This window comes from Heptranchias perlo, chromosome 4, assembly GCF_035084215.1.
Source record: "Heptranchias perlo isolate sHepPer1 chromosome 4, sHepPer1.hap1, whole genome shotgun sequence".
Classification (NCBI taxonomy): Eukaryota; Metazoa; Chordata; class Chondrichthyes; order Hexanchiformes; family Hexanchidae; genus Heptranchias; species Heptranchias perlo.
Genome location: NC_090328.1, coordinates 60,990,162 through 61,016,086, shown reverse-complemented (window position 1 = coordinate 61,016,086; position 25,925 = coordinate 60,990,162). Strand labels below are relative to the sequence as shown.

General features: G+C 43.1%; 1 protein-coding gene across 6 annotated transcripts in view; it reads right to left on the bottom strand.

The window, feature by feature from the left end:
• LOC137320967 (dmX-like protein 1) overlaps nt 1–25,925 on the bottom strand; it is a 209,858-nt gene that overhangs the window by 5,817 nt on the left and 178,116 nt on the right. For all 6 annotated transcript variants that reach the window (XM_067983005.1, XM_067983007.1, XM_067983008.1 and 3 more), the window contains 5 exons: nt 15,470–15,530; nt 12,992–13,119; nt 8,720–8,803; nt 8,508–8,599; nt 1,947–1,999 (listed from right to left, as the gene is read on the bottom strand). In XM_067983005.1, coding sequence (XP_067839106.1) covers nt 1,947–1,999; nt 8,508–8,599; nt 8,720–8,803; nt 12,992–13,119; nt 15,470–15,530 — 418 coding nt within the window. The remainder of the gene's footprint in view (nt 1–1,946; nt 2,000–8,507; nt 8,600–8,719; nt 8,804–12,991; nt 13,120–15,469; nt 15,531–25,925) is intronic.

Sequence of the window (25,925 nt, the reverse complement as noted above, 5' to 3'; positions counted from 1 at the left end):
CCTCTGCTCCAAGGAAAACAAACCCAGTCTCTCTTCATAGCTGAAGCTCTCCAGCCCTGGTAACATCCTGGTGAATCTCCTCTGCACCCTCTCCAAAGCGATCACATCCTTCCTGTAGTGTGGCGACCAGAACTGCACACAGTACTCCAGCTGTGGCCTAACCAGTGTTTTATACAGCTCCATCATAACCTCCTTGCTCTTATATTCTATGCCTCGGCTAATAAAGGCAAGTATCCCATATGCCTTCTTTACCACCTTATCTACCTGTTCCGCCGCCTTCAGGGATCTGTGAACTTGCACACCAAGATCCCTCTGACCCTCTGTCTTGCCTAGGGTCCTCCCATTCATTGTGTATTCCCTTGCCTTGTTAGTCCCTCCAAAGTGCATCACCTCGCACTTTTCCGGGTTAAATTCCATTTGCCACTGTTCCGCCCATCTGACCAACCCATCTATATCGTCCTGCAGACTGAGGCTATCCTCCTCGCTATTTACCACCCTACCAATTTTTGTATCATCAGTGAACTTACTGATCATACCTTTTACATTCATATCCAAGTCATTAATGTAGACCACAAACAGCAAGGGACCCAGCACCGATCCCTGTGGTACCCCACTGGCCACAGGCTTCCAGTCACAAAAACAACCTTCGACCATCACCCTCTGCCTTCTGCCACTAAGCCAGTTTTGTATCCAAAGTGCCAAGGCACCCTGGATTCCATGGGCTCGTACCTTCTTGACGTGGGTGTTGTGGTAGGACACGTAGAGTGAGTTCCTTATCTCAGCTTATAGGTGAGGGGGAAGATATTGAGCATATCTAGATGCTATCCAATTTTATACTTCCTATTGCTGCTTTAATATTGTGCAAGACTTGTGCCAGTGCCACAGGTTCCCAATGCACAAGTCTCATACAGCTGGGGCACAACCTCAAAATAAATGTGGGAGATTCACTAAGGATGATGCCAGGAAGACCCTATTTAAAAACAAAAACTAGCCTCCCGGCTACTGGACATAGCGAATTCAGCAAGTTTACTTTTGAGTTGCTGACAACTGCATAAGACATGCATGTTGTGAGACAGCAGTACTAGCACAGGTTTTGTGCAACATAAAAGCAATAGAAGACTCTCCTTATATAACAAAGTAAAGGAATAACATTCTAATATTCCCCATTGGCATTAATAAACTCAAAAGACAGCAATGCAAAATAAGAAGAATCCCAATGGTATAAATACAATTCTGAAGCACAGAATTAAAATCCAAGTGAAAGCTGTAGGGAAGAAAAAGGTAAATTTGCAGTTCAAAAAGTTCTAATTGCTACATGGCTGGTAATTTTTGATCATTTTTTTCCAGCACTGAGTGACATGTTAAAGCTGCACAAACTGGAAACATTTTTTTGGTGGAGTAGGGGGTTTTGCTGTTGTACGTCACTCTTCAGGAACTAACTGCTTTGACTTCTTTATCAGCTTGCTTATTCACATGTCTGATGTTTACATTTTTTCTGCATTCAACCACGACCGGCAAGATCAAGCAGATCCATCAACTGTATTTTAAAATATTATACACCTTGTACTGCAATCAGGAATCCAATACTTCAATGCATACACCAAAAACATCAAGACAATTCTATAAAACAGAAATGCTATGCGGAGTTTAAATGATGATTTAAATATGGTGCAGAATAGAATTGACACAGCTCCTTTTAAACAGTGTAACATGATTATTGATCTTGCGGAAAGCTGCTTTTAAAAGAAATCAAATATCATTTTTGGAAACTTTCAACTGCACAAGTGAGCACATACATCATTTGTTAAAGGTCAAAAACTATTATGTTCCAAGTTAATTATTTTTCTTTAATTATTCTATGATGTATTTTGCAACAATTTATGCCTATAAAGTATATTATGATTGTAATTGCAAATTTGACACCACATATTTTCTACTAAACTTACCATGAACTAGACTATTGGTTTGTGGCACAAGTGTATCCCAGAGGCAGATATTCCTAGAGGGGAGAAAAAATTGTGATAAATATACTTAATATGGATATAAAATTGGCTAAGGGGCAAAAAGCAGAGAGTAGTGGTGAACAGTTGTTTTTCAGACTGGAAGGAAGTATCAGTGATGTTCCCCAGGGGTCAGTATTAGGATCACTGCCCTTTTTGATATCTATTAATGAACTAGACTTGGGTATAGAAGGTATAATTTCAAAGTTTGCAGATGACATGAAACTCGGAAATGTAGTAAACAATGTGGAGGATAGTAACAGACTTCAGGAGGACACAGACAGACTGGTGAAATGGGCAGACACATAGCAGATGAAATTTAACGCAGAGAAGTGCGAAGTGATACATTTTGGTAAGAAGAATGAGGATGGGCAATATAAACTAAATGGTACAATTTTAAAGGGAATGCAGGAACAGAGAGATCTAGGGATGTACACACACAAATCTTTGAAGGTGGCAGGACAAGTTGAGAAGGCTGTTAAAAAAGCATATGGGATCCTGGGCTTTATTAATAGAGCATAGAGTACAAAAGCAAGGAAGTTATGCTAAACCTTTATAAAACACTGGTTAGGCCACAGCTGGAGTAATGTGTTCAAATCTGGGCACCAAACTTTAGGAAAGATGTCCAGGCCTTAGAGAGGGTGCAGAAGAGATTTACTAGAATGGCACCATGGATGAGGGACTTCAGATACGTGGAGAGACTGGAGAAGCTGGGGTTGTTCTCCTTAGAACAGAGAAGGTTAAGGGGAGATTTGATAGAGGTGTTCAAGATCATGAACGGTTTTGAGTAAATAAGGAGAAACTGTTTCCAGTGGCAGAAGGGTCGGTTACCAGAGGAATCAGATTTAAGGTGATCAGCAAAAGAGCCAGCGGCAACATGAGGATTTTTTTTTTTTTTTTAGACAGCGAGTTGTAATGATCTGGAATGCACTGCCTGAAAGGGGGGTGGAAGCTGATTCAAAAATAACTTTCAAAAGAGAATTAGATAAATACATGAAGGGAAAAAATTTACAGGGCTATGGGGAAACAGTAGGAGAATGGGACTAATTGGATAGCTCTTTCGAGGAGCCGACACAGGCACGATGGGCCGAACTGCCTCCTCCTGTGCAGAATCTACTATGATACTACGATCACATTCATCTACAGGTTAATTCCTGCTGTTCTTCTAAAAATTAGAACTTGAGAGACTGACATCTGTAGACAGCTCCCCATTCTCAAACATTGGCTTAGCTATGGATTTTAATGCTTTTACCATGATTAAAGTGCTGTAGTCATTGCTAGTAAGTTATAATTTCTAAATACAGGTGAACAATGCAAAGGAAGCGATAGGGAGATCTTGACCAGAAATGGAAGAAAATTACACTTAGTGCATGGAATTATTATTTTTTTTTTTACAGACAAGACAAGGGACAACATAACCTATAAGAATCTATGTAAATTGAAGATCAACGAACTATGGCACAGGTTGGTATGTGATGGCTGGAAGTGGTACCAGTACAACTTCTCCAAGTCTTTGTGCTTCCAGGATCAAATTTGAGGCACGTGTGTTATATTGATCTATGGCTATAGCCATGACTAAAATATGTCAAAAAAAAGAAACTGAAGTGGACACCACACATGAAAGGCTCTGCCACTCAATGACTAAGCATTCAGAGACAGACGTTTAGGCCTGGATGAAACTTCTACCTTTAGACAGGGGATCTGGTCTCTTCTGAAGCCTCCAATGATGATTCAATTTTACAGCCTGGAAAATACCTACAAATATTATTTGTTCAGTCTAAGGACTAATTTATTATATTCCTTGGAAATGGTTTAGTTAACCTAAGATACAGAAAGGCATATAGTAGATTTGTGCCATTATGATTGAGCTCACACCATGCAGATGCTCTGGGCTCGAATTTAGCAGGCCTGCGGGTTCCCAGCGGGTGGTCCTCCGGGAGCGTGGTCAACACGCTCGGCGAAATTAGTGGGTTGCCCGCGCGATCGTGGCAGGCAACCCACTAATAGGAATCAATTACCTGCTCCTCCGGGGTCCACGGCACTGGCCTGCGCGTCGGTCGGGCTGCGCATGCGCAGTACGATCTGTCAGCTGGAGGCTCTCCAGTTAAAGGGGCAGTCCTCCACTGACAGATGCTGCAACCAATGGAACAAATTGCAGCATGGAGCAGCCCAGGGGGAAGGCTGCTCCCAGTTTAATGATGCCTCACCCCAGGTATCATCAGATGGGGTGAGGAGGAGGGGGAGGACACAGATCTTCCACCCGGCGGGCGGGAGGAAGCGGCCTGCCTCTGCCACCAAGAAGGCCTGGCTCGAGGTGGCAGAGGGGGTCACCTGCGCCACCAACATATGGCCCACCTGCTTACAGTGCAGGAGGCGCTGCAATGACCGCAGTAGATCAGCCGCAGTGAGAACACGAAGTCTTTCCCCTACACTCCGTCTGCCACAACACTGCCCCCACCCCACATCTCCTTCGGCACCGCCAACACTATTCTGTAATATCACCCTTCATACCCACTCAAACCCCATCCTCATCTTACCTCCACCTACTCACCTCGCCAGTACTCATCCTGCCACTAACACGCAACCCAATCCTCATACAATCTTATTGCTCCATCCCATACTCACCATCTCGTGCATCTCCCTCACGGCCAGCCTCACTCAACCTGCCACCACCTGTGCTGCAGCCACAGGGCATGCATCACATATGTGCAGTAGGCAGCGTAAGGCAAACATGTCGTGAGCATGAAGAGGGTGCACAAGGGTGTCTGAGGGTTTGTCATGGGTGTTAGCTATATTGAATATCAGAGCAACAAACAGCACACATTATATTGACACCACCACTGCCATGTCTCCGCGAATCCTGTCCGTTGTGTCCAATAATGCCCGCTCCTGGGTATCACTATGAGGACCCACCACTGATGCCACCCATCGTGTTACTGCAGAGTAGGTGCTGGTGTATTTGCAGGGCTCGTCCGTGCAGACGACTGAGAGACATTGGCGGTGTAGCCGGCTGCACCCTGGAAGGATGCGGAGGAGAAGGTGTGGAGGGCAGTGGTGACTTTGACAGCGACAGGTAAGCAGTTGGTGCTGGGGCCAGCCAGGAGCAGCTCGGCATGAAAGAGCCTGCAGATCTCCACGACTACATGTCGAGCGAATCTGCGCCTCCCTGTGCACTGCTGCTCGGAGAGGTCCGGGGAGCTGCGCCTCGGTCTGTGGACCCTGTGGCGAGGGTAGTGCCCTCTGCGATGCGTCTCTCTCTGCGGTAGCCCTCCCTCCTGCTGTGCAGGTGGGCATGCAACAACACCGTGTTGGGGGGATCCACGTCTCTGCGGCGGACGGCGTGGACTGCGAGGCTGCTGGGGCTGGTCATGCTCTTCGTCCTCCGAGGGTGTCCACACACCACCCATCTGGCAGGTGTTGGTCTGAGGGGTTGTGCAGGGTAGGTGGGTGGTTCCTCGGACTGGGGCTGCGGTTTCGTGTCGGTCTGTCCTCTGGCTTGGCGGGGGGTGGTGGGGGACAGGTGTTGCCCTATGTGACGCGGTGGCCTCCTGCGTGGGTGAGGGCTGTCCCCCGTGGAGTGCACCTTGGCACCTGCCACAGGCTGCTGGCTGCAACACGCCTGGTTGGAGAGAGACTGTTTCCCCCAGTGTGTGAAGCTCACTGCCTTGAACCTAAAATCCCACACTTCCTCTTTTGACAGCTGATTCAGCTCATTAACTGACCTCAACAAGCAAGGTAAGTACTCTCAAGTGGAACCCCGCTGGCTTTAATTGCCTGCGGGATTCCCACCAGCGGGGCTTGCGCGCGCAGCCCCGCACGTCAGCGCGGTACCCGGAAGTGGCCGGGATTTCGTCGCGATCCGGTCACGTGACCGGATATCGGGATTTTCCGGGCCCCCCCGCTGGAAACCCGCCGCCAAAATCGAGCCCTCTGTCTTGTGCAGAAAAGGGGGATTCTCCAGTGAACCGAATCCACCATCCAATATTTGAACATCTAGAGTAACGATGGCAGGATTTGACTGTGGAGACTCCATGTCAGGATAAATCTCTTTCCTACTGAGGAGAGCAGTGAACGCATTGTTTTAGCTTGTCAAATTACTATCTGTAAATTTGGGGGGGGGGGGGCGGGGTGGAAAAGAGAGGGGAAGAATGCCAAGGAAGGAACGAGAATTTAGATCAGTGGGGAGAGGGTTATTGTAAGGGAAATGATGCAGGGTTCGGGTAGCCTGAAAGGGGGAACTACAGCCCATGGGGAGTTGGGAAAATGTGGCAGTGAGCTGGTGAATTAGAACAGAAAGCAAAGCCAGCTAGGAGAAAGAGGACTTCTAGGTCAGAAAGGGTGGTAGGAGTATGTGCGTCGTGGATGGGGTGGGGGGGCGGATTAGTTTTGTTTATCATTTTACTTTGTCATTCATTTGCTCAAATGCTGGCACTTCCCACTTCTGCTTCAGGAATTCAGATAATTGTTGACTTTTAGACTGACTGTCTTAAACTTTTGAGAAATTGTTAAAAAAATTTAAGAAAATTAATGTAAGAAATTGGGATAAAATAGCACATAAGAAGGTTCTCGCATAATTTTTTTTTCGTTCATGGGATGTGGGCGTCGCTGGCGAGGCCAGCATTTATTGCCCATCCCCAATTGCCCTTGAGAAGGTAGTGGTGAGCAGCCTTCTTGAACCGCTGCAGTCCATGTGGTGAAGGTTCGCCCACAGTGCTGTTAGGAAGGGAGTTCCAGGATTTTGACCCAGCGACGATGAAGGAACGGCGATATATTTCCAAGTCGGGATGGTGTGTGACTTGGAGGGGAACGTGCAGGTGGTGTTGTTTCCATGTGCCTGCTGCCCTTGTCCTTCTAGGTGGTAGAGGTCGCGGGTTTGGGAGGTGCTGTCGAAGAAGCCTTGGCGAGTTGCTGCAGTGCATCCTGTGGATGGTACACACTGCAGCCACAGTGCGCCGGTGGTGAAGGGAGTGAATGTTTAGGGTGGTGGATGGGGTGCCAATCAAGCAGGCCTCTTTGTCCTGGATGGTGTAGAGCTTTTTGAGTGTTGTTGGAGCTGCACTCATCCAGGCAAGTGGAGAGTATTCCATCATGCTCCTGACTTGTGCCTTGTAGATGGTGGAAAGGCTTTGGGGAGTCAGGAGGTGAGTCACTCGCTGCAGAATACCCAGCCTCTGACCTGCTCTTGTCGTCACAGTATTTATGTGGCTGGTCCAGTTAAGTTTTTGGTCAATGGTGACCACCAGGATGTTGATGGTGGGGGATTTGGCGATGGTAATGCCGTTGAATGTCATGGGGAGGTGGTCATTGCTTGGCACTTGTCTGGTGCGAATGTTACTTGCCACTTATCAGCCCAAGCATGGATATTGTCCAGGTCTTGCTGCATGCGAGCACGGACTGCTTCATTATCTGAGGGGTTGTGAATGGAACTGAACACTGAATTGTAGAGGTTTGGAAAGCTCAGGAAAATTAAATAAATGTGAAATATATAAATTTAATTGTATTGTTCAAGCTGACCCTATGTCTGCACATGTACACTGACAATACTCAGCTCTACTGCTCCACCAGCTCTCTTGACCGGTCCACTGCCTCCACTTAGTCAGACTGCCTGTCCGACAAGCAGTCGTGGATATGCTGGAATTTTCTCCAGTTTAACATTGGTAAGACTGAAACCATTGTCTTCAGCCCCCGCCACAAATTCCATACCCTCGCCACCAATTCCATTCCCCCTCCCTGGTCACTGTATGGGGTTGAACCAGATTAATCGCAATCTTGGCAATCTGTTCAACCCTGAGCTGAGTTTCCGACCCATATACTCTTCTTCACAAAGATCGCCTATTTCCACTTTGGTAACATTGTCCACCTCTGCCCCGCCTTGATAATTAATGTCAGTGGGCTGTTTGCTAATGAAGATCACAGCCAAGCCTGATCCTGTTCTAATCCAATGTTCATAGTTAATACTTCCCTTCCCTACCCCAGGCATACTATAATTGGCTAACTCAATGTAGATCAGGATTGAAAATGGCACATTCTTGGTCTATTTGGCTTAGTACCACTCATTTGATGCAACTATCCACTGAGCAACCAGATCGTTCTGACTAAATACTTAAGTTGTGCTCACACTCAGTATTGATAGCACACAATATAAAACAGCAATTTGTTTACAAAGGAAGCTAGAGGATGAGGAGAAAATTGCTTGTGAAATTTAGTGTAAAGTTAAAAGATGTATTTAATGTACTTAATGATGACACTGCTCATTAAGAATCAGAACACATATATGGTTCTAAGCACAGTCATTTTCAAAAGAACCCTAGTGCTTGTTCTGAGCCACAAAAAGTTTACTTAACATTTGGTAACTTTCTTTTTAAAGTTGTTGAGGTGACAACTTCGTACTCATGCTAGGATGGACAGTGCCACAACTAATGCAGTGAGGCATCAAAAACATAAAAGCAAAGACCAAAACATCTTATACATATGTCCAAGAAATAGACATTCACTTGTTAATCTTACCTGTTGTCACTAGACTGTCCTGCTGTTGCTATTAACGTAGAAGAACTAACAAAAACAAAATCATTTGCAGTTTTGTTATGGCACTGCCAGGTCTGAAAAAAAACATAATTCAAGTAATGAATATGCAACATGTTAATAAATTACAATCTGTTATATTAACATATCAAATTTAAACATATCAAATATATAAAGACAGCTAATTATCAACTCACCAGGTAAGGTTTTGGTGTGGCTCCTAAAGCAATTGGACTTGTTTGCCAGAAGCTCAGGAATCCATCTCCATCAACAATGCCAAACTGGTAAAAAGATACATGGTTACATACCTCATAACTAGTGGGATAGCATCTTTTTGCATTTCTATATAACTTGAATTTATATAGCGCCTTTAACATAGTAAAATGTCCCAAGGCGCCTCAGGTGTGTTATCAAACTAAATTTGACACCGAGTCACAAGGAAATATTAAGACAGGAGCTTGGTCAAAGAGGGTAGGTTTTAAGGAGGGTCTTAAAGGAGGAGAGGTAGAGAGGCGGAGAGGTTTAGGGAGGGAATTCTAGAGCTTAGGGCCTTGGCAGCCATGCCTTCAGCTGCCTATGGTGGAGCGATTAAAATCGGGGATGTGCAAGAGGCCAGAATTGGAGGAGCGCAAAGATCTTGGAGGGTTGTTGGGCTGCAGCAGGTTACAGAGATAGAGAGGGGAGAGGCCATGGAAGGATTTGAAAACAAGGATGAGACTTTTAAAATCGAGGTGTTGCCGGACCGGAAGCCAATGTAGGTCAACGAGCAAAGGGGTGATGGTGAATGGGACTTGGTGTGAGTTAGGGTACAGGCAGCAGAGTTTTGGATGAGCTCAAGTTTATGCAGGGTGGAAAATAGGAGGCTGTCCAGGACAGCATTGGAGCAGTTAAGTCTAGAGGTAACAAAGGCATGGATGAGGGTTTCAGCAGATGAACTGAGGCAGGAACGGAGATGGGCAATGTTACGGAGGTAGAAGTAGACCGTCTTAGTGATAGAGCGGATATGTGGTTGCAAGCTCATCTCAGGGCCAATTAGGACACCAAGGTTGCGAACGGACTGGTTCAGCCTCAGGCAATGGACAGGGAGAGGGATGGAGTCGATGGCTAGGGAACAGAGTTTGTGGCGGGGACCGAAGATAATGGCTTTGTCTTCCCAATATTTAGTTGGAAGAAATTTCTGCTCACCAAGTACTGGATGTCGGACAAGCACCGTGATAAATCAGAGACAGTGGAGGCGTTGAGAGGTAGCGGTGAGGTAAAGCTGGGTGTCGTCAGTGTACATGTGAAACCAGACATCGTGTTTTCGGATGATGTTGCCGAGGGGCAGAATGTAGATGAGAAATAGGAGGGGGCCAAGGATAGATCCTTGGGGACTCCAGAGGTAGCTGTGTGGGAGTGGGAAGAGAAGCCAGTGCAGGTGATTCTCTGGCTACGACTGGATAGATAAGAATGGAACCAGGCGAGGGGAGTCCCTCAGCTGGACGATGGAGGAGAGGCGTTGGCGGAGGATGGTGTGGTCAACCCGTCAAAAGCTGAAGACAGTTTGAGAAGGATGAGGAGGGATAATTTATCACGGTCACAGTCACACAGAATGTCATTTGTGTCTTTGATGCAGGCCTGTTCAGCGCTGTGGAGGGGTTCAAACATGGAGTTGCGTGAAAGATGGGCACAGATTTGGGAGGCGACAACACGTTCAAAGACTTTGGAGAGGAAAGCGAGGTTGGCAATGGAGTGGTAGTTTGCAAGCACAGAGGGGTCAAGCGTGTTTTTTTTTAAAAAGGAGGGGTTGATGACGTTAGGTTTGAAAGTGAGTGGAACAGTACCTGAGGAGAGGGAACTGTTAACAATATCAGCTAACATTGGAGTCAGGAAGGGAAGTTGGGTGGTCAGCAGTTTGGTGGGAATAGAGTTGAGGGAGCAGAAGGAGGGTCTCAAGAACAAGATGAGCTCAGCGAGAGCATGAGGGGGGATGGGAGAGAAACTAGAGAAAGATGAGAGTTCAAGGGTAGGACGGGGGATACCTTAGGGGATGTTTGGCTTGGTGGAGAAGGGGAAGGGAGGGAAGCGGCAGAGGCAGCTGAATGGATGGTCTCAATCTTAGTTACAAAGAAGTCCATGAGTTTCTCGCACTTGTTGGAGGTGAGGGTGGAGGAGGCAGGGGTGAGGGGTTGAAGATGACGGTTTCTGGTGAAGAGTAGCCGGGGGTTATCTTCACATTCCAGGATGATCCTGGAATAGTGAGCAGGTTTGGCAGAGGACAGCAGGATCAGATAGTGCTTTATGTGGTCCAGCCAGATGTGGCGATGAATGGCTAAACCAGTTGTCCGCTATAAACGTTCAAGTCTGCGTACCTTGGACTTAAAGGAGCGGAGATAAGGGTGAGAGTAATGATTTTAATGGGGACAAGGGCATCAAAGGTGGAAGTGAGGGTGTGATTGAGCAGATCACATCAGGTAGCTGCAGAAATGTTGTGAATGGAGGGCCAAAGGCTAGACAGTGGGATTTAGAAAGTGCCATTTTATGTGACTCGGGTGAAGAGTTTTCTCCAGGGGCGGACACAGAAGGAAGAGGGATTGGGAGGAGGAAGGGAGATGTGAGTGGAGATGGAGGTTAAAGTCACCGAGGATGAGAAACTGCTCAGGGCAGAGGGAGGAAATCAGTGAAGGCATCTTGGTGAGAAAATTGGCGTGGTACCTGGGTGGGTGGTAGAGAACGAGGATTTTAAAGGAGAGGCAAGAGGGGTGGAAAAGGTGACATGCTTAAAGGAGGAGAAGGTGCCAGAGAAGTAGGGGGACAGACCAAGGTGTGATTTGGTGATTAGGGCCATACCGCCACCATGGCAGACTGGATGGTGCAAGTGGTGGAAGGTATAGCTAGGCGGAGAGGCTTCATTAAGGGGGGGAAGGTGTCATCATCTGTCAGCCAAGTTTCCGTCAAGGCCACGATTTCGATGCAATTATCCACAATAAACTCATGGATGGCAAGGGCCTTGTTCACAAGTGAACGGACATTCTGGAAGGTGATGCGGAGGGGGCGGTGATGGCTGATCCGCTTGCAGAGTCCACAGGGTCAACGCTGGGAGAGGAAGGAGATTGGCAAAATTTGCCCCCTGCTGAGCAGGAATGTCAGTGACAGGCCCACTAATGCTAGTTTATGCTTTCTTGCAAAATTTCTGATGCTCGATAGCAATGAGACGACCAATACTGAAATTATTTCTTTACTAGTAGCATTTTGAAACTCCAAGCAGGTCAACTAAAGATCATATACTGAAGGTTTGGACACAAGGAAAAGCAGTTTGTTTTACATGTAGTTTACATGGTGTCATACATTAATATTGAAAAGCAGACCATGCTTTAAACCTCGTAGTAATAACAATTTTTTGCCCCTTTAACACTGTACCACTGTGCCAACAAATTAAAAAGGAAAAATGACGTTGGCACATTTTTTACTACTTACAAAAAAAAACAGCTTTTGGTTCAAGTATCGACTCTCTAGTTATATAATCTGGAGATAAAGCCAGCTATTAAGGATCCAAAGTGAATTGGTTTCAAGACCGTTCATAATCGAAACAGACAACACAAAACTATTGACAATTTGCGATTAATTGAACAATTTCAATTGGATGTTTGAAATATAATATTGACGCTTTTCTGATTATTCTTTTATTTGTGCTCAGGATATGGTTGGCACTGGCAAGGACGCATTTATTACTCTCGCCCCTAGTTGTCCTGAGAAGCGATTGTTCTTACAACTGGGTGGCTTGCTACACCACTTGAGAAGGCATCGAGTCAACCACATAATGTGGGACTGGAGTCACGTGCAGGCCAGACGGGTAGACTTGTCAGGTTTCCTTCATTGTAGGGGCAACAACTTGCATTTATGTAGCAGCTTTAATGTTGAAGGACATCTCAAGGCATTTCACAGAGGCACAAGGAAAACCTTGATTCTGGGCCAAAGGAGAAAAGAATAGGAACAGTGACCATAAACTTGATTGAAGAGGTAGTTTTTAAGGCAGGTGGGGCATGAGGGGAGGCGGGAGGCGGGGGGGTGGGGGAAGAATTCTAGAGTGGGATCTATGCTGCTGAAAGCATGGCCAATGGTGGGGTGAAGATGGGGTAGATACACAAGAGGAATGGAATGGAGAGTTCAAAGGGTGGGGATTGTAGGGCTGAAGAGGGTTGAGGCCAAGGAGAGATTCAAGCACAAGGGTGAGAATTTAATGCACTGGGAGAATCAGGAGCCTATGCAGGTCACCAAGTACAGGAGCGATAAGTGAATGCTTATAGGTGCGGGATAGGTTAACGGCAGCAGAGTTTTACATGAGCGGAAATTTATAGAAGATCAAGGATGGCAGGCACAAACAAAAATTAAAAAAATATATATCTTTGAAAAAAAAGTGAAAAGAAACTTGTTTAAGCAATGCAAATTTTACTTCATTATCTGTAGGCTCTCTTATTTGGATATCATACCTTATTACCCTGATGATTAAATCGTATTCTGGTTATCCTGGAATTGCCAGATGGTCGAAAGCATGCTAACTGATGTGAGTGACCCCACTCGAACATCCGAACACTACCATCTTGAGCACCAGTTAGATCTATATCATTTCAGAAATAATGGATGGTTAAATACTTCGCACAGGCCAAAATTTTTCTTAAGATCCATAGCTTTATGACTGGTTCAAAGAAATACTTTGACAAGATTTAGTTTGAAACAGGCACACTTTGTCATCGCAGCAATCGACATGGCTGGAAAATACTGATTTTTCTGTACACTCTACTGATGTACCTTGAAAGAAATTAATGTTAGATGGAGAAGTGAGATTTATGTCTAAATGAAATTGGAAATCTCTCTAAAATTTGCACATGTAGTTTGAATTTAACCCTAGGTCTGCTGTGTGAATTGTGCTTCTCAAGATGACTGTATGGGTTCATTTAGTGACCTCAGTAACACCTAGGAAACCAGAAGATCCAGACTGGTGGAAAAGCTATGAAACCAAAACACACCAAATATTAACGTTGTCAAAAGAACACTTAGCTTCTTCTTTCATATGTTTGCTTGTCTCTTCCAAGATGTTGGGTGGGAAGAAAAGTTCAAAGTAGTAATGAATGGATTTATCAAGCCTGGCTGCGCTAAGAATATTCCTCGTTGCAGCCTGTTCTTGGCTTTATTGATGCAGAGCCGTTTTCTATTCTTTATTAATCCCACCAGTAACTGGCACTTTCTTCCTCACTCTGCATCGAACTCAAAAATGTCAGAAGCAAGTCAGTCTTCTGGTTCTTCATCTACTTCAAAGTTACCTTATGTTTCACTAGCATCTCCAACTCCTAGTTTACTTGAAACTTTATCAAAAAAAGTTAAGTAGTTTGGTTGAAGTAAAAACAAAATAAACTACATTTGTGAGAAAATATTTTTCCCGTGGTTAGCAACCACACATGGTATGTGGCAACAGGATGTATTTTAGGGAAATCAAATCTATTAACTGTGAATTTGGGTGTTAGAGAAGAAAGGTTAGTCATATTATACCATTATAATGACAGCCAAACAAAATCTGACTAGGTTTTCAATACATAAATAGGGCAACACTGTAATCTATCGTTATGCTGTCCCATGCCATATTGTGTCGAATAAGGAACACTGATTCAGGGTCCTTCTTTCTGGTGTGTATTTCCTTGCCACTAAATAGCAAAGTCATATAACCCCCACATGAAAAAACTAAAGCATATATCTGCAAATTAGGGGTCATTAAATGATGCCACATCAAATGCCGAGTTAAAACATCCTAACTTTATGCAGCAACCGGCAGTTTGAGCTGATTTCTGAATTGTTGTGGAGGCTACTAAAAGCATTATAACAATGCACATTTTGATACAGCATCCTTCAACAACATGGAAGAATAAGAAATGATGAATGTATTTTATTGCATCAACATTTCTAAACATTGGAGTCAAGAACTTCCTTTGTAGCTTCTTAAGGAATATTTTGTGTCAAATAAAATCTTCAAAAATGACTTTGCTATTTTGTTAAACAGCCCATTTGATTTACGAAACATTAAAAAAAAATCCTGCTTGAACCTACACAGCTTCCTAAAGTTAGCAATCTGATCTGGACTGCTTGACAGCTGTGAAGGCAAGTTTGTCATATAACAGGTGCACTTAGAACAGGTCAGGTTTTTTGTTTCCCTTTCTCCCTCTCCTTTCTTGCAGTAGGGTGCTCCACCACATTCCAACCCAGATTAGACAAAACTATTCCCACAAGGACTGCCTCTCCATCATATGTTAAATGTATGACTATTTGATTGATAGGTACTGCTAAGAGTTGATCTGGAGATGCCTGAACCTTCGGTAAATACACTATTGACTGAGTATACTGTAGGCACATCAGAGGTTGCGAACTCCATTAAATGGAAGGAGTACTCAAGAATACAGGTAATTCTTCCCCATCAGTGACACCATCAGAGTGATTCTGAAGGAAAGCAGACCCAAAATGATGGTTATCTGTTGGGGAAGCAAACAAGTTCATAATTTATACATCTGTATGGTTTTTTTTGATAAAATTACTGGGGCTTACTTTGAACAAAAAGGTAATCCCCTAGATTTTCTTTCCCAACATAATATCTATGTCAATTCAATCCCCTTGCACCATCAGAATCAATAACTTTCCCAAATCACAACGCCAAATTATAACACAAGTACTCCTTAAACAAAAACATTCAACAAGATGCTTTATTCAGCAGTTCATTCCAACAGTTAGATTTTTAAAAGCAGTTCTGTGACTAAAATTTTAATTTTATCTGAAGATTAACTCCAGAGCAGAAAAGCATGTAAACATGATCATGCTGCACAACTCATGACAGAAGATCGCTTAGTAACAAAAAGATATCTCACTACCATTCACTCCTGACCATCAATAACATATAGTGTAAAACATTCTGCATGTACACTCACAATAAGGTAGTGTTGGATGTGAAGCCATCCTCCTGGCGTTATTCATATTCCTCTTGATCATCTGCCAAAGTGAACATTGCATGTTGTTATACTGAATATGTATGTAGCAACATTTACAATGCATTATTTCAAAGGCTTCTGATGCACAGTAAATGAGCATGTTAAAGATACCAAATTTTCCTGCCTCATTCAAAAAGCCTACTTTTACGTAAAACACCAGGATTATATTTTTCCCGATCTGCACCAACAGCCACTGCATTGTAATCTGTTTATGTGCTATTCTTTTTGAAATTGAACTTCAAAAGTGTGCCTAGTTTCACCTATCCAAAAGTTTTACTGTCTTAAATGAAAGTTAAACAACTTATGTCATTATCTCTGGTACATGCAATTTGAGTTATAATAGGTTACATTTATAAGTTCCACTGAGCATTGTGGAGCCAGTACACAAACAAGGCACGTGCACATTACACAGCTGATGTACTGCAACATTCTGGTTCTCAGTATTGTATCAGCATGACACTACTTCAAAGTACTCTACTCCAAACATGAGAGAAGATCACCATGCTGCACCAAAACACTTCTACCATAAAGTTTACTTTAACTTTTTAACAAATATGAAGCTGGAACACATATGTTGCATAAACAGAAGATTGCACAGGAAGCTGATGAATGCAATATATATTCCCTCCATGAGGGAGGGCAATATAACTCATGATTTATGACCTCTTTCAAATGTAGAGCAATCATATTCAAGTACTTCCTGCATAATATCCTCCATTTTTTTGTACTATACAGATTATTTTAAACTATCTAACATCGATCGTTTTGTACATTTTGACAGCAATTAATGATAATCCAATCTTCATCAATTTAATTTAACTTACTAAGAATCTGAAAAATATTATTTGGCATTGTTTTCAAGTGATTTAAAATAATGTTGTGGGTGGATCAATATGTAAATATGGCAGCTGTTCTAGCTGAAGATTATCCACTCCCAAAAGGACTGAACGAGAACAGTTTTTAAACAGGAGGGACTAATTTTGATAGTTTTTAAAAATTCATTTTTGGGATGTGGGTGCTGCTAGCAAGGCCAGCATTTATTGTCCATTGCCCTGAGAATGCGGTGGTAAGCCTGCTTCAACCGCTGCAGTCCACGTGGTGATTCTTTGTAGCGGTTTGATACTACCGAGTGGCTTGCGAGACCACATCAGAAAGCAGTTAAGAGTCAACCACTTTGGTGGGGGACTGGAGTCACAAATAGGCCAAACCGGGTAACATAGAAACATAGAAAATAGGAGCAAGAGGAGGCCATTCGGCCCTGCTCCGCCATTCAAAATGATCATGGCTGATCGTCTAAAGACAGCACATTTCCTTCCCTAAAGGATATCAGTGAACAAGTTGGGTTTTTACGACAAGCTGACAGCTTCATGGTTGCTTTTATTGATATTAGCTTTTTATTTCCAGTTTTTTTTAAACAATTCAAATTCTCAGTGGGATTTGAACTCACATTCTCTGCATTATTAGTCCAGGCCTCTGGACTAGTACTAGTTCAGTAACATTACGAGTCAGTTCATACTTTATATTTAAAAACAACATTGATTTACATATTCACTGCTCACCAGGCAACTTGTATCAGGACAGTCTCTTCAAACAAATGATAAGTTTTATACTTTAGAGTCCATAAGTTTCTGTCACTATTTAGAATACTAAGGAAACAGAATAATGTCTGGAAATAGCAAAGGGAATGGTGAGGTAACACAGAACTCTACCTGGTCACAGACATAAAAACTTTCGACACAAATCTAAAGTGCTCTGCCAGGCTGTCAACTTACCTCTTTTTTTGAAAAATCCTTTCTGATTCCATTAAACTTAGCTGAATTTTCCTTAACATTCAAAGATAAGCAACAGAGGAAGGAGCATGTAAAGAAAACAGAAATGAACAGAAACTTATAACTGCTATATAGTGCATTGTTAGAATTGAAGGGAAGCAGTTTAAAACCTTTCAATCCTGCAACTGCAAAGGTCACCATATATTGCAAAGTATAATTAAAAACGGCAAGCTTCAAAGATATTGTAATGAAACCAAATTGCAAATGCTAGCCACTTTGTTCTTGGAGTAGTTTTCAGAAAGGAAGGGAAAAGAGAGCAAGGTGAGGGAAAAAAAATAGAAAAATAGACAAGGTTGTTAAATGCCAATTTAAACTGAAGTCTAAAAACATGCTGGGATTGATTGCTCTGCTGCTAAATAATATTGGTCAGTCCATGTTGCTAAGCAAAATAGGTAACAATACTTGAAATATATTCAACAGCAAAAACAATTTCAGTTGTTATAAACTTAATTTTAATTTGACTTTTTTGGATTTCAAAATTTACATTCACACTCAGCTGGTTTACATTAATCTAACCTGACCTAATTTCAGTGGACACTGGTGTACAATTTGGCTGTACAGGAAGTGGCAGACAGGGAAAAGAAAGAGTGCTTGGACATGTCAGTCCATAACACAAATATGTATCCCTTGCTTTTAAGAATTTAATTACAGAACTGCAGCTTCAAATCAATGGGAATCTTACTAACACAGCTAAGGATATTCTGATTAGATTTATGACAGAACAATGAAGGGAGCTTTAGAAATATCTAGAATTTGTTATATGTTGTTACGATCAGCTTTTAGAATGCACATTTTCTAGCCTTGCTTCATCATCATCGACTTCCTTCCACGCCATTGGCCTTTAGAAGGATCCAAGTATCTTTGGAAGGCAGTGTGAGGGGGTAGGAAGAAGGGGATTGAAGAAATGGATTTGATAAAGAGGACATAAAAATGCACAAATAAAAAAAGAAAACTGACAAGAATAATCAATACTTCCTAATATTATTGGTATTTGGTGCCATCAAGAATAGAGGAATGGGAAATGGTTCAAGTTGAGATACCCTAATGAGGCTTGCATTAAGATGTACAGTCAGCACAATCAAAGGAGAGCATCCAGTATGACCAGAATGTGCTTAATATAGACATTGGTTAAAAAAGTGAAAGTAAGATGACTTATCTTAGATATAATGATTATTCTTATACTGATTTACCCATCCTTGGATTAATCACATAAGGAGCAGAACATACAGATACTTATCTTTTTGAGCAGAACCATATAAGTCATTCTCTCCTTGCACTGAGCTACAAAGAGAACTCTTGGAGGCACTGGATTCTTTCCATTTCAGAAACAAGAGCCTTTTTGACATCCATATTGTGCAATGTTTTTTGGTAACCGGACCCTACCAAGAGATGCTGTATGCAAGAAATGAAAAATTTCCTCCCAAGTTAAACAAAATTCTTACCTTTGGAAAGAATTTACAGTTGAGCAAAGGATGACCCTATCTTTATCCCAGTTGAGGGAAGTGGCTTGAGCTCTGAAGTTTGCTAACTGTCCGGGGCTGATTCTAACATCAGGATACAAAGTAATTTTCTATGACAATAGTTTAAAATTCATTGGTGATCAAAGTTTCAAATGAAGGTTGTATTAGTTTTTGTAGCCCTAGACTGGTATCAAAAAATTAGTTATGAAGTTTAGTACATAATTTCTCCACATAAACAAAAAGTGCCCAACTTAACCATTTGAGGTGCTAGGTTAGCAAGTAATTCATGAACAATTCCATATCTTTATAACTGGAAGAAATCTAAGAGTTTATAATTTTAACCAAAGATAATTTAAAAAAAGACTCTGGTGGATCCGTAGCAATTCCTTTCAACAGTAGATAAAAATTTGGAAATTTAGTAAAAGAACCATCCATAAACTAAATTTGTTGGATGTATTGTCTAACTTATAAATGCTGTTCAGTTGCTCAAAAGGCTGGGATTAAGCATGATTTGGCAATCTCAAGTCATCCTGAAAAGTCCAAAATCATTAAGACCATTCACTGTACTAGCCTAATGTATCCTACTCTCCAATTTGGATTGGCAAAAAGATTACCCAACAAAGATAAGGGTTTGCCTAGTAAGATGACTAACTGACCCAAAGCAAGATTCCTTCTTAATGCAGGATTCTTTTAGAATGTTTCTCTGACCTTCAAATCTGACAATATAGAAACATAGAAAATAGGAGCAAGAGTAGGCCATTCGGCCCTTCGGGCCTGCTCCGCCATTCAAAACGATCATGGCTGATCGTCTAACTCAGTAACCTGTTCCCGCTTTTTCCCCATATTCCTTGATCCCTATGGCATTAAGAAATATATCTATCTCCTTCTTGAATACATCTAATGACTTGGCCTCCACTGCCTTCTGTGGTACAGAATTCCACAGGTTCACCATCCTCTGAGTGAAGAAATTTCTCCTCATCTCGGTTCTAAATGGCATACCCTGTATCCTGAGACTGTGACCCCTGGTTTGAGACCCCCCCCAGCCATCGGGAACATCCTCCCTGCATCTAGTCTGTCTAGTCCTGTTAGAATTTTATATGTTTCGATGAGATCACCTCTCATTCTTCTAAACTCTAGTGAATATAGGCCTAATCTACCCAATCCCTCCTCATAAGTCAGTCCTGCCATCCCAGGAATCTGTCTGGTAAGTCTTCATTGCACTCCCTCCATGGCAAGGACATCCTTCCTCAGATAAGGAGGCCAAAACTGCACACAATACTCCAGGTGTGGTCTCACCAAGGCCCTGTATAACTGCAGTAAGACATCCCTGCTCCTGTACTCAAATCCTCTTGCAGTGAAGGCCAACATACCATTCGCCTTTCTAACGGCTTGCTGCACCTGAATGTACAAGGACACCTAGGTCTCACTGCGCCTCCCCCTTTCCCAATCTATCACCATTCAGATAATAATCTGCCTTTCTGTTTTTACAACCAAAGTGGATAACCTCACATTTATCCACATTATACTGCATCTGCCATGTTCTGCCATATGGAGTCTCATATTGGTGCTGAAATCACCACCCTTACTGGTAACTAAGCCAGAGGCAGGGAAAGAAATGACTGATTTCACTGCTGAATTGTGATAGCAGGGAGTCCTGCAGAGCTAATCTTACTCCTACTACTGATGCTACTTGTGTATTAAACTCATCAACAGAATTTGCCTCAGAGGTTTTGAACATGAACGACAGAAGGTAATATATTCATCTTCCTTAAGAATCAGAAGATTCTCAGAGGATTAGTCTCCCTAATCAACAACTGACAGTCAAATGATCTTTCCCCAATCCTAAGAACCCTGTGACACTGCTACCAATGGCAGAAGTACTGAACTGTAACTGGGGCTTTTATGATTCTGTAACTTTTAAAATTTAAGATCTTTAATCAGAAGAAATTTACTTGAAATGTTCCAGTGGGGGGGGGGGGGGGGGGGGGAAGAGAGAAGAGTGAAAGAGAACAGACGGCATTACTTGCAATGCGCATCTGAGAAAAACAATGTTTCTGACACACTTCCATTTTAAACTCTCAAACTGTGAGTCTGAAACAAACATTATCAAAACAGAAAATTACTCAAATACTCACTAATATTAACCCTAAATATCTTTAATTAAAAATGTATAAATCTTTAATTCTGGTTGACATGGAACTCTTCTTCCTATTGGTGAAGTGTTTTTTTTTTAGGATCTTGACTGTATTTTTATTTCCTACCGAGTGAACCTAATCTATTTTTGTCTCACTCTAAAATGTTTAATTTTCCTTCTTTCTTGTTCTTCCTAGCTACCCTGTCTATTTTGAGATGGGAACAGTTTCAAAATACTTGATTTTAATTTGTTAGATGTCAAACATAATCCAATGAGTAAACACACAGCAGACCCCAGAGCCTGATAGTTGCCGGACAAGTAAACTTGCATACGGCTGGATGGGATAAAAATCTTAAAATGCCCCAAAGCAGAAATCATTCCTCCAACCCCCATTATTAGCAGCTGTTCTCAGAGCACCTAAAAATTCACAGCTTCCACAATGGGTTTATTCTGGAAGGCTACAAAACATAGGAACAGGAGTAGACCACTCAGCCTCTTGAGCCTGTTCTGCCATTCAATTAAATCATGGCTGATCTGAACCTCAACCTCATTTACCCGCCTTTGCTCCCTTGATACCCGTACCTAACAAAAATCTATCGATCTCAGTCTTGAAAATTCTAGTTAACCCAGCATCCACAGACTTTTGGGGGAGAGCATTCCAGATTACCACTACCCTTCGTGTGAAAAAGTGCTTCCTGATTTCACTCCTGAATGGCCTAGGTCTAATTTTATTATGCCCCCTTGTTCTGGATTCCCCCACCAGAGGAAATAGTTTCTCTGTTTCTACTCTATCGAAACTCTTGAATAATTACCTTAATTAGATCATCCCTGAACCTTCTAAACTCAAGGGAATAGAAATCTCTTACAAATTTCCTCTCCCCTCCTCCTGTTGGCCCTCTTTCAAGGAATTTGATGAAGAAAGAAAGAGTAATTCTTTGACTTCCCACCTTTACAATTTTCTTTGATAAATGTACATTCAGGTCCCTCCCCTCACTATACTGTAAACATTGTGGGGCTGGACCTCAAAAGCTCAAGTATCAATGACTGTCTTTTGTAGCGAAGAATACCAATTTAAAATCATTAACAGTTTGAATCAATTATGCTAAGGCAATTTTATGGTATAATATAAAATTAAATTTATAATAAGACGCGTGGTCATTATTTATACTTAAGCAGTTGCTAATATGTCCTGACTAAGGAAATCACATGAAAACTTCATGAAAGAAAGTAAAGAGAGAAAAATAAACTCTTGACCCGTTTTAAATTATTGCTTTATAGGTGATGCTTTGAATTCTGAGTGTCAATTTAAGTAAGTGTTTGTACACCAGAAGAAAATTATATACTGGACTGTAGATTCACCTTTACAGTATTTGTATCTACAAAACAGTTTGTATTTTTCATTATCGAAAATGTCATCTTACATACCATGAGACTCACAAAAACCATAGTATAGCACAAGCACTGCAATGGTTAAGAAGTATGCCCACCACCACCGATTTAAGACCATTAGGAATGGGCAATAAAAATGTGGGCTTGCCGGTGTTGCCAAAATCCCAAATACAAAAAGTTCTATGAAAATGATGTCAAGAATAGTTTTATTGATATATAAAACCATATTGATGAGATGCATTTTAACTCCAAGACTGACAAGCAGGTTGGGGAAAATTCCTGCATTTCCGGGCTGATCGGTTTTGTAAATTTTCAACTCAAAGGGCTCGATATTAGGAGGGAGGCGGGTTGGCAGCGGGGGGAGGGCGGGTTGACTGGGCGCGTCAGTAACGCGCCCAGTGAATTCGGGGTGCTCCGCACACAATCGCAGCTTAGTTGAAGCCACTTACCTTGGCTTCCAGGTTTTGCGCTGGAAAGCTGCGCAGCAGGCGGACTGCGCACCCGCATCATAGGCTGTCAGCTGGAGGAGCCCTATTTAAAGGGGCAGTCCTCCACTGACTGAAGCTGCAGAAAGGAGCCAAAATTACAGCATGGAGCAGCCCAGGGGGAAGGCTGCTCCAAAGTTTGATGATGCCTCACTCCAGGTCCTACTGGATGGGGTGAGGAGGAGGGGGGAGGACAGGGATCTTCTCCCCGGCAGACGGGAGGAAGTGGCCTGCCTCTGCCACCACGAAGGCCTGGCTCGAGGTGGCAAAGGAGGTCACCAGCACCACCAACATATTACACACCTGCATACAGTGCAGGAGGCCCTTTAATGACCTAAGTAGGTCAGCCGAAGTGAGTACGCTTATTCGTTCCCCTACACTCCGTCTGACACATCACTGCCCTCACCCCACATCTCCTTCTGCACTGCCAACACTACTCAATCACATCACTCCTCACACCCACTCAAAGCTCATCCTCATCTTACCTGCACTTATTTACCTCGCCAGTACTCATCCCACCACTACCACTCAACCCAATCCTCATACAATCTCATGCCTCTGTCTCATACTCACCCTCTCATGCATCTCTTTCACAGTCAGCCTCACTCAACCTGCCACTACCTGTGATGCAGCCACAGGGCATGCATCACATCTGTGCAGTAGGAAGCGTAAGGCAAACGTGTCGTGAGCATGAAGGGGATGCACAAGGGTGTTTGAGGGTTTGTCATGGTTTTTACTTCTATTTGATTTCTGATCAACTCACATTACATATTATATTGTCACCACTACTGCAACGTCTTTGCAAATCTTGTCTGGTTTGTGCAATAATGCCCTTTCCTGAGGATCGCCATGAAGACCCACAACTGATGTCACCCATTGTGTCACTGCAGAGTGGGTGTCGGTGTATTTGCAGGGCTCTTTTGTGCAGACGACTGAGAGACGTCGGCCATGTCCCCGGTGGCACACTGAAGGATGCGGAGAAGTTGTTGTTGAGGGCAGCGGTGACTTTGACAGCGACAGGTAAGAAGATGGTGCTCGGGCCAGCCGGGAGCAGCTCGGCATCAAGGAGGCTGCAGATGTCTACAACTACATATCGAGTCACTCTGAGCCTCCGTGCGTACTGCTGCTCAGAGAGGTCCAGGAAGCTGAGCCTTGGTCTGTAGACACTGTGGCGAGGGTAGTGCCTTCTGTGTCACATCTTTCTCTGCGGTTGCCCTCCCTCCCGCTGTGCAGGTGGATGTGTCACAGCACTGTGTTGTGGAGCTCCACGTGTCAGAGGTGGACGGTGTGGCCGGCGAGGCTGGTGATGCTGTTCGTCCTCAGAGGAGGTGATGACTGCAGCTACGGCGGCCCCTATCCAGAAGATGTACGTTTGAGGGGGTCCGCAAGGTAGGTAAATGTGTCTGCACACGGAGGTTGAGGTTGCAAGTTGTGAATTTTGTTAGGAGGGTGGAGGAGGCCAAACTTTGTCTAAAGTGACAGAGTGGCCTCCTGCAATGAGTGAGGGTCGTCCCCACCACCTGTCAAATGGACCTTTGCAGCTGCCACAGGCTGGTGGCTGCAACACGTCCATTTCAACTCACAGTTCAGATGAAAATCCCACCCCTCCTAAAATATCCTACAAATCAGGTCTGCCAACAACCTGAACTATCAAATTAATTGGTTTAAGTGGAATCCTGCCAGCTTTGATTGCTGGCGGGAGTCCCGCAAGCGGTGGCTGCGCGCGCATCTAAGCACGTCACTGGCGAACCTAGAAGTGGTCGGGTTGGAGCCGGGCTCCGGACCCGCTCCGGAATCCCCGATTTTCGGACCCCCCCCACCACGAACCCACCCGCTCGGACGTCCAAAAATTGAGCCCAAAATGTGACTCAAACAAACCTAAGCATGACAGTAATAAAACTACTGGTAAGTTAATAGCTTTGTTCTAGTATTATTAACTTTAAATTAAAATAAGCACTTAATTTTAATGGAAAATAAATAAATCTTTGAAGTCTGCTTGCCATATTGTCCCTTACTCTAATCTCTATGTGTCCTCAGAAAAATGTACAATTAACATTTAAAATATCAAATGTAACCAAATCTATTTTTCCCCTTAACTTTAAGATCTAGGTTTTCATACATGTCAACAAAGCAAAGGATCTGCCAATGGGTAATCTTGTTGTTGGTCCCCACAGCCAAATGGGTAAACTCATCTCTAGCAAGGATTAAAAGTCAAATTGAAGAGAGGTATAAAATTGAATCTATCCTGTTTGTCTGCTCTCTCTTTTCTTTTGGCTATTTTACATTTTTTATTTTTGTTTTTCTTGTCTAATATATCATTTACCTTAATTTGTTTATAAAATACTCTCTCCATTTTTAGTAAACCTTGCTCATTTTCCTCTAACCCCATCAAGATACATCTATTTGGGAGTGGTGACCCAAACATGTTGAATTCTGTACCAGGCTGGGTGGAAAGAAAACATTAGAAGACAGAGGGTGGTTGTAGAGGGTTGTTTTTCAAACTGGATGCCTGTGTCCAGCGGTGTGCCTCAGGGATCGGTGCTGGGTCCGCTGTTATTTGTTATTTATATTAATGATTTGGATGAGAATTTAGGAGGCATGGTTAGTAAGTTTGCAGATGATACCAAGATTGGTGGCATTGTGGACAGTGAAGAAGGTTATCTAGGATTGCAACGGGATCTTGATAAATTGGGCCAGTGGGCCGATGAATGGCAGATGGAGTTTAATTTAGATAAATGTGAGGTGATGCATTTTGGTAGATCGAATCGGGCCAGGACCTACTCCGTTAATGGTAGGGCGTTGGGGAGAGTTATCGAACAAAGAGATCTAGGAGTACAGGTTCATAGCTCCTTGAAAGTGGAGTCACAGGTGGATAGGGAGGTGAAGAAGGCATTCGGCATGCTTGGTTTCATTGGTCAGAACACTGAATGCAGGAGTTGGGATGTCTTGTTGAAGTTGTACAGTGCATTGGTGAGGCCACACTTGGAATACTGTGTACAGTTCTGGTCACCCTATTATAGAAAGGATATTATTAAACTAGAAAGAGTGCAGAAAAGATTTACGAGGATGCTACCGGGACTTGATGGTTTGACTTATAGG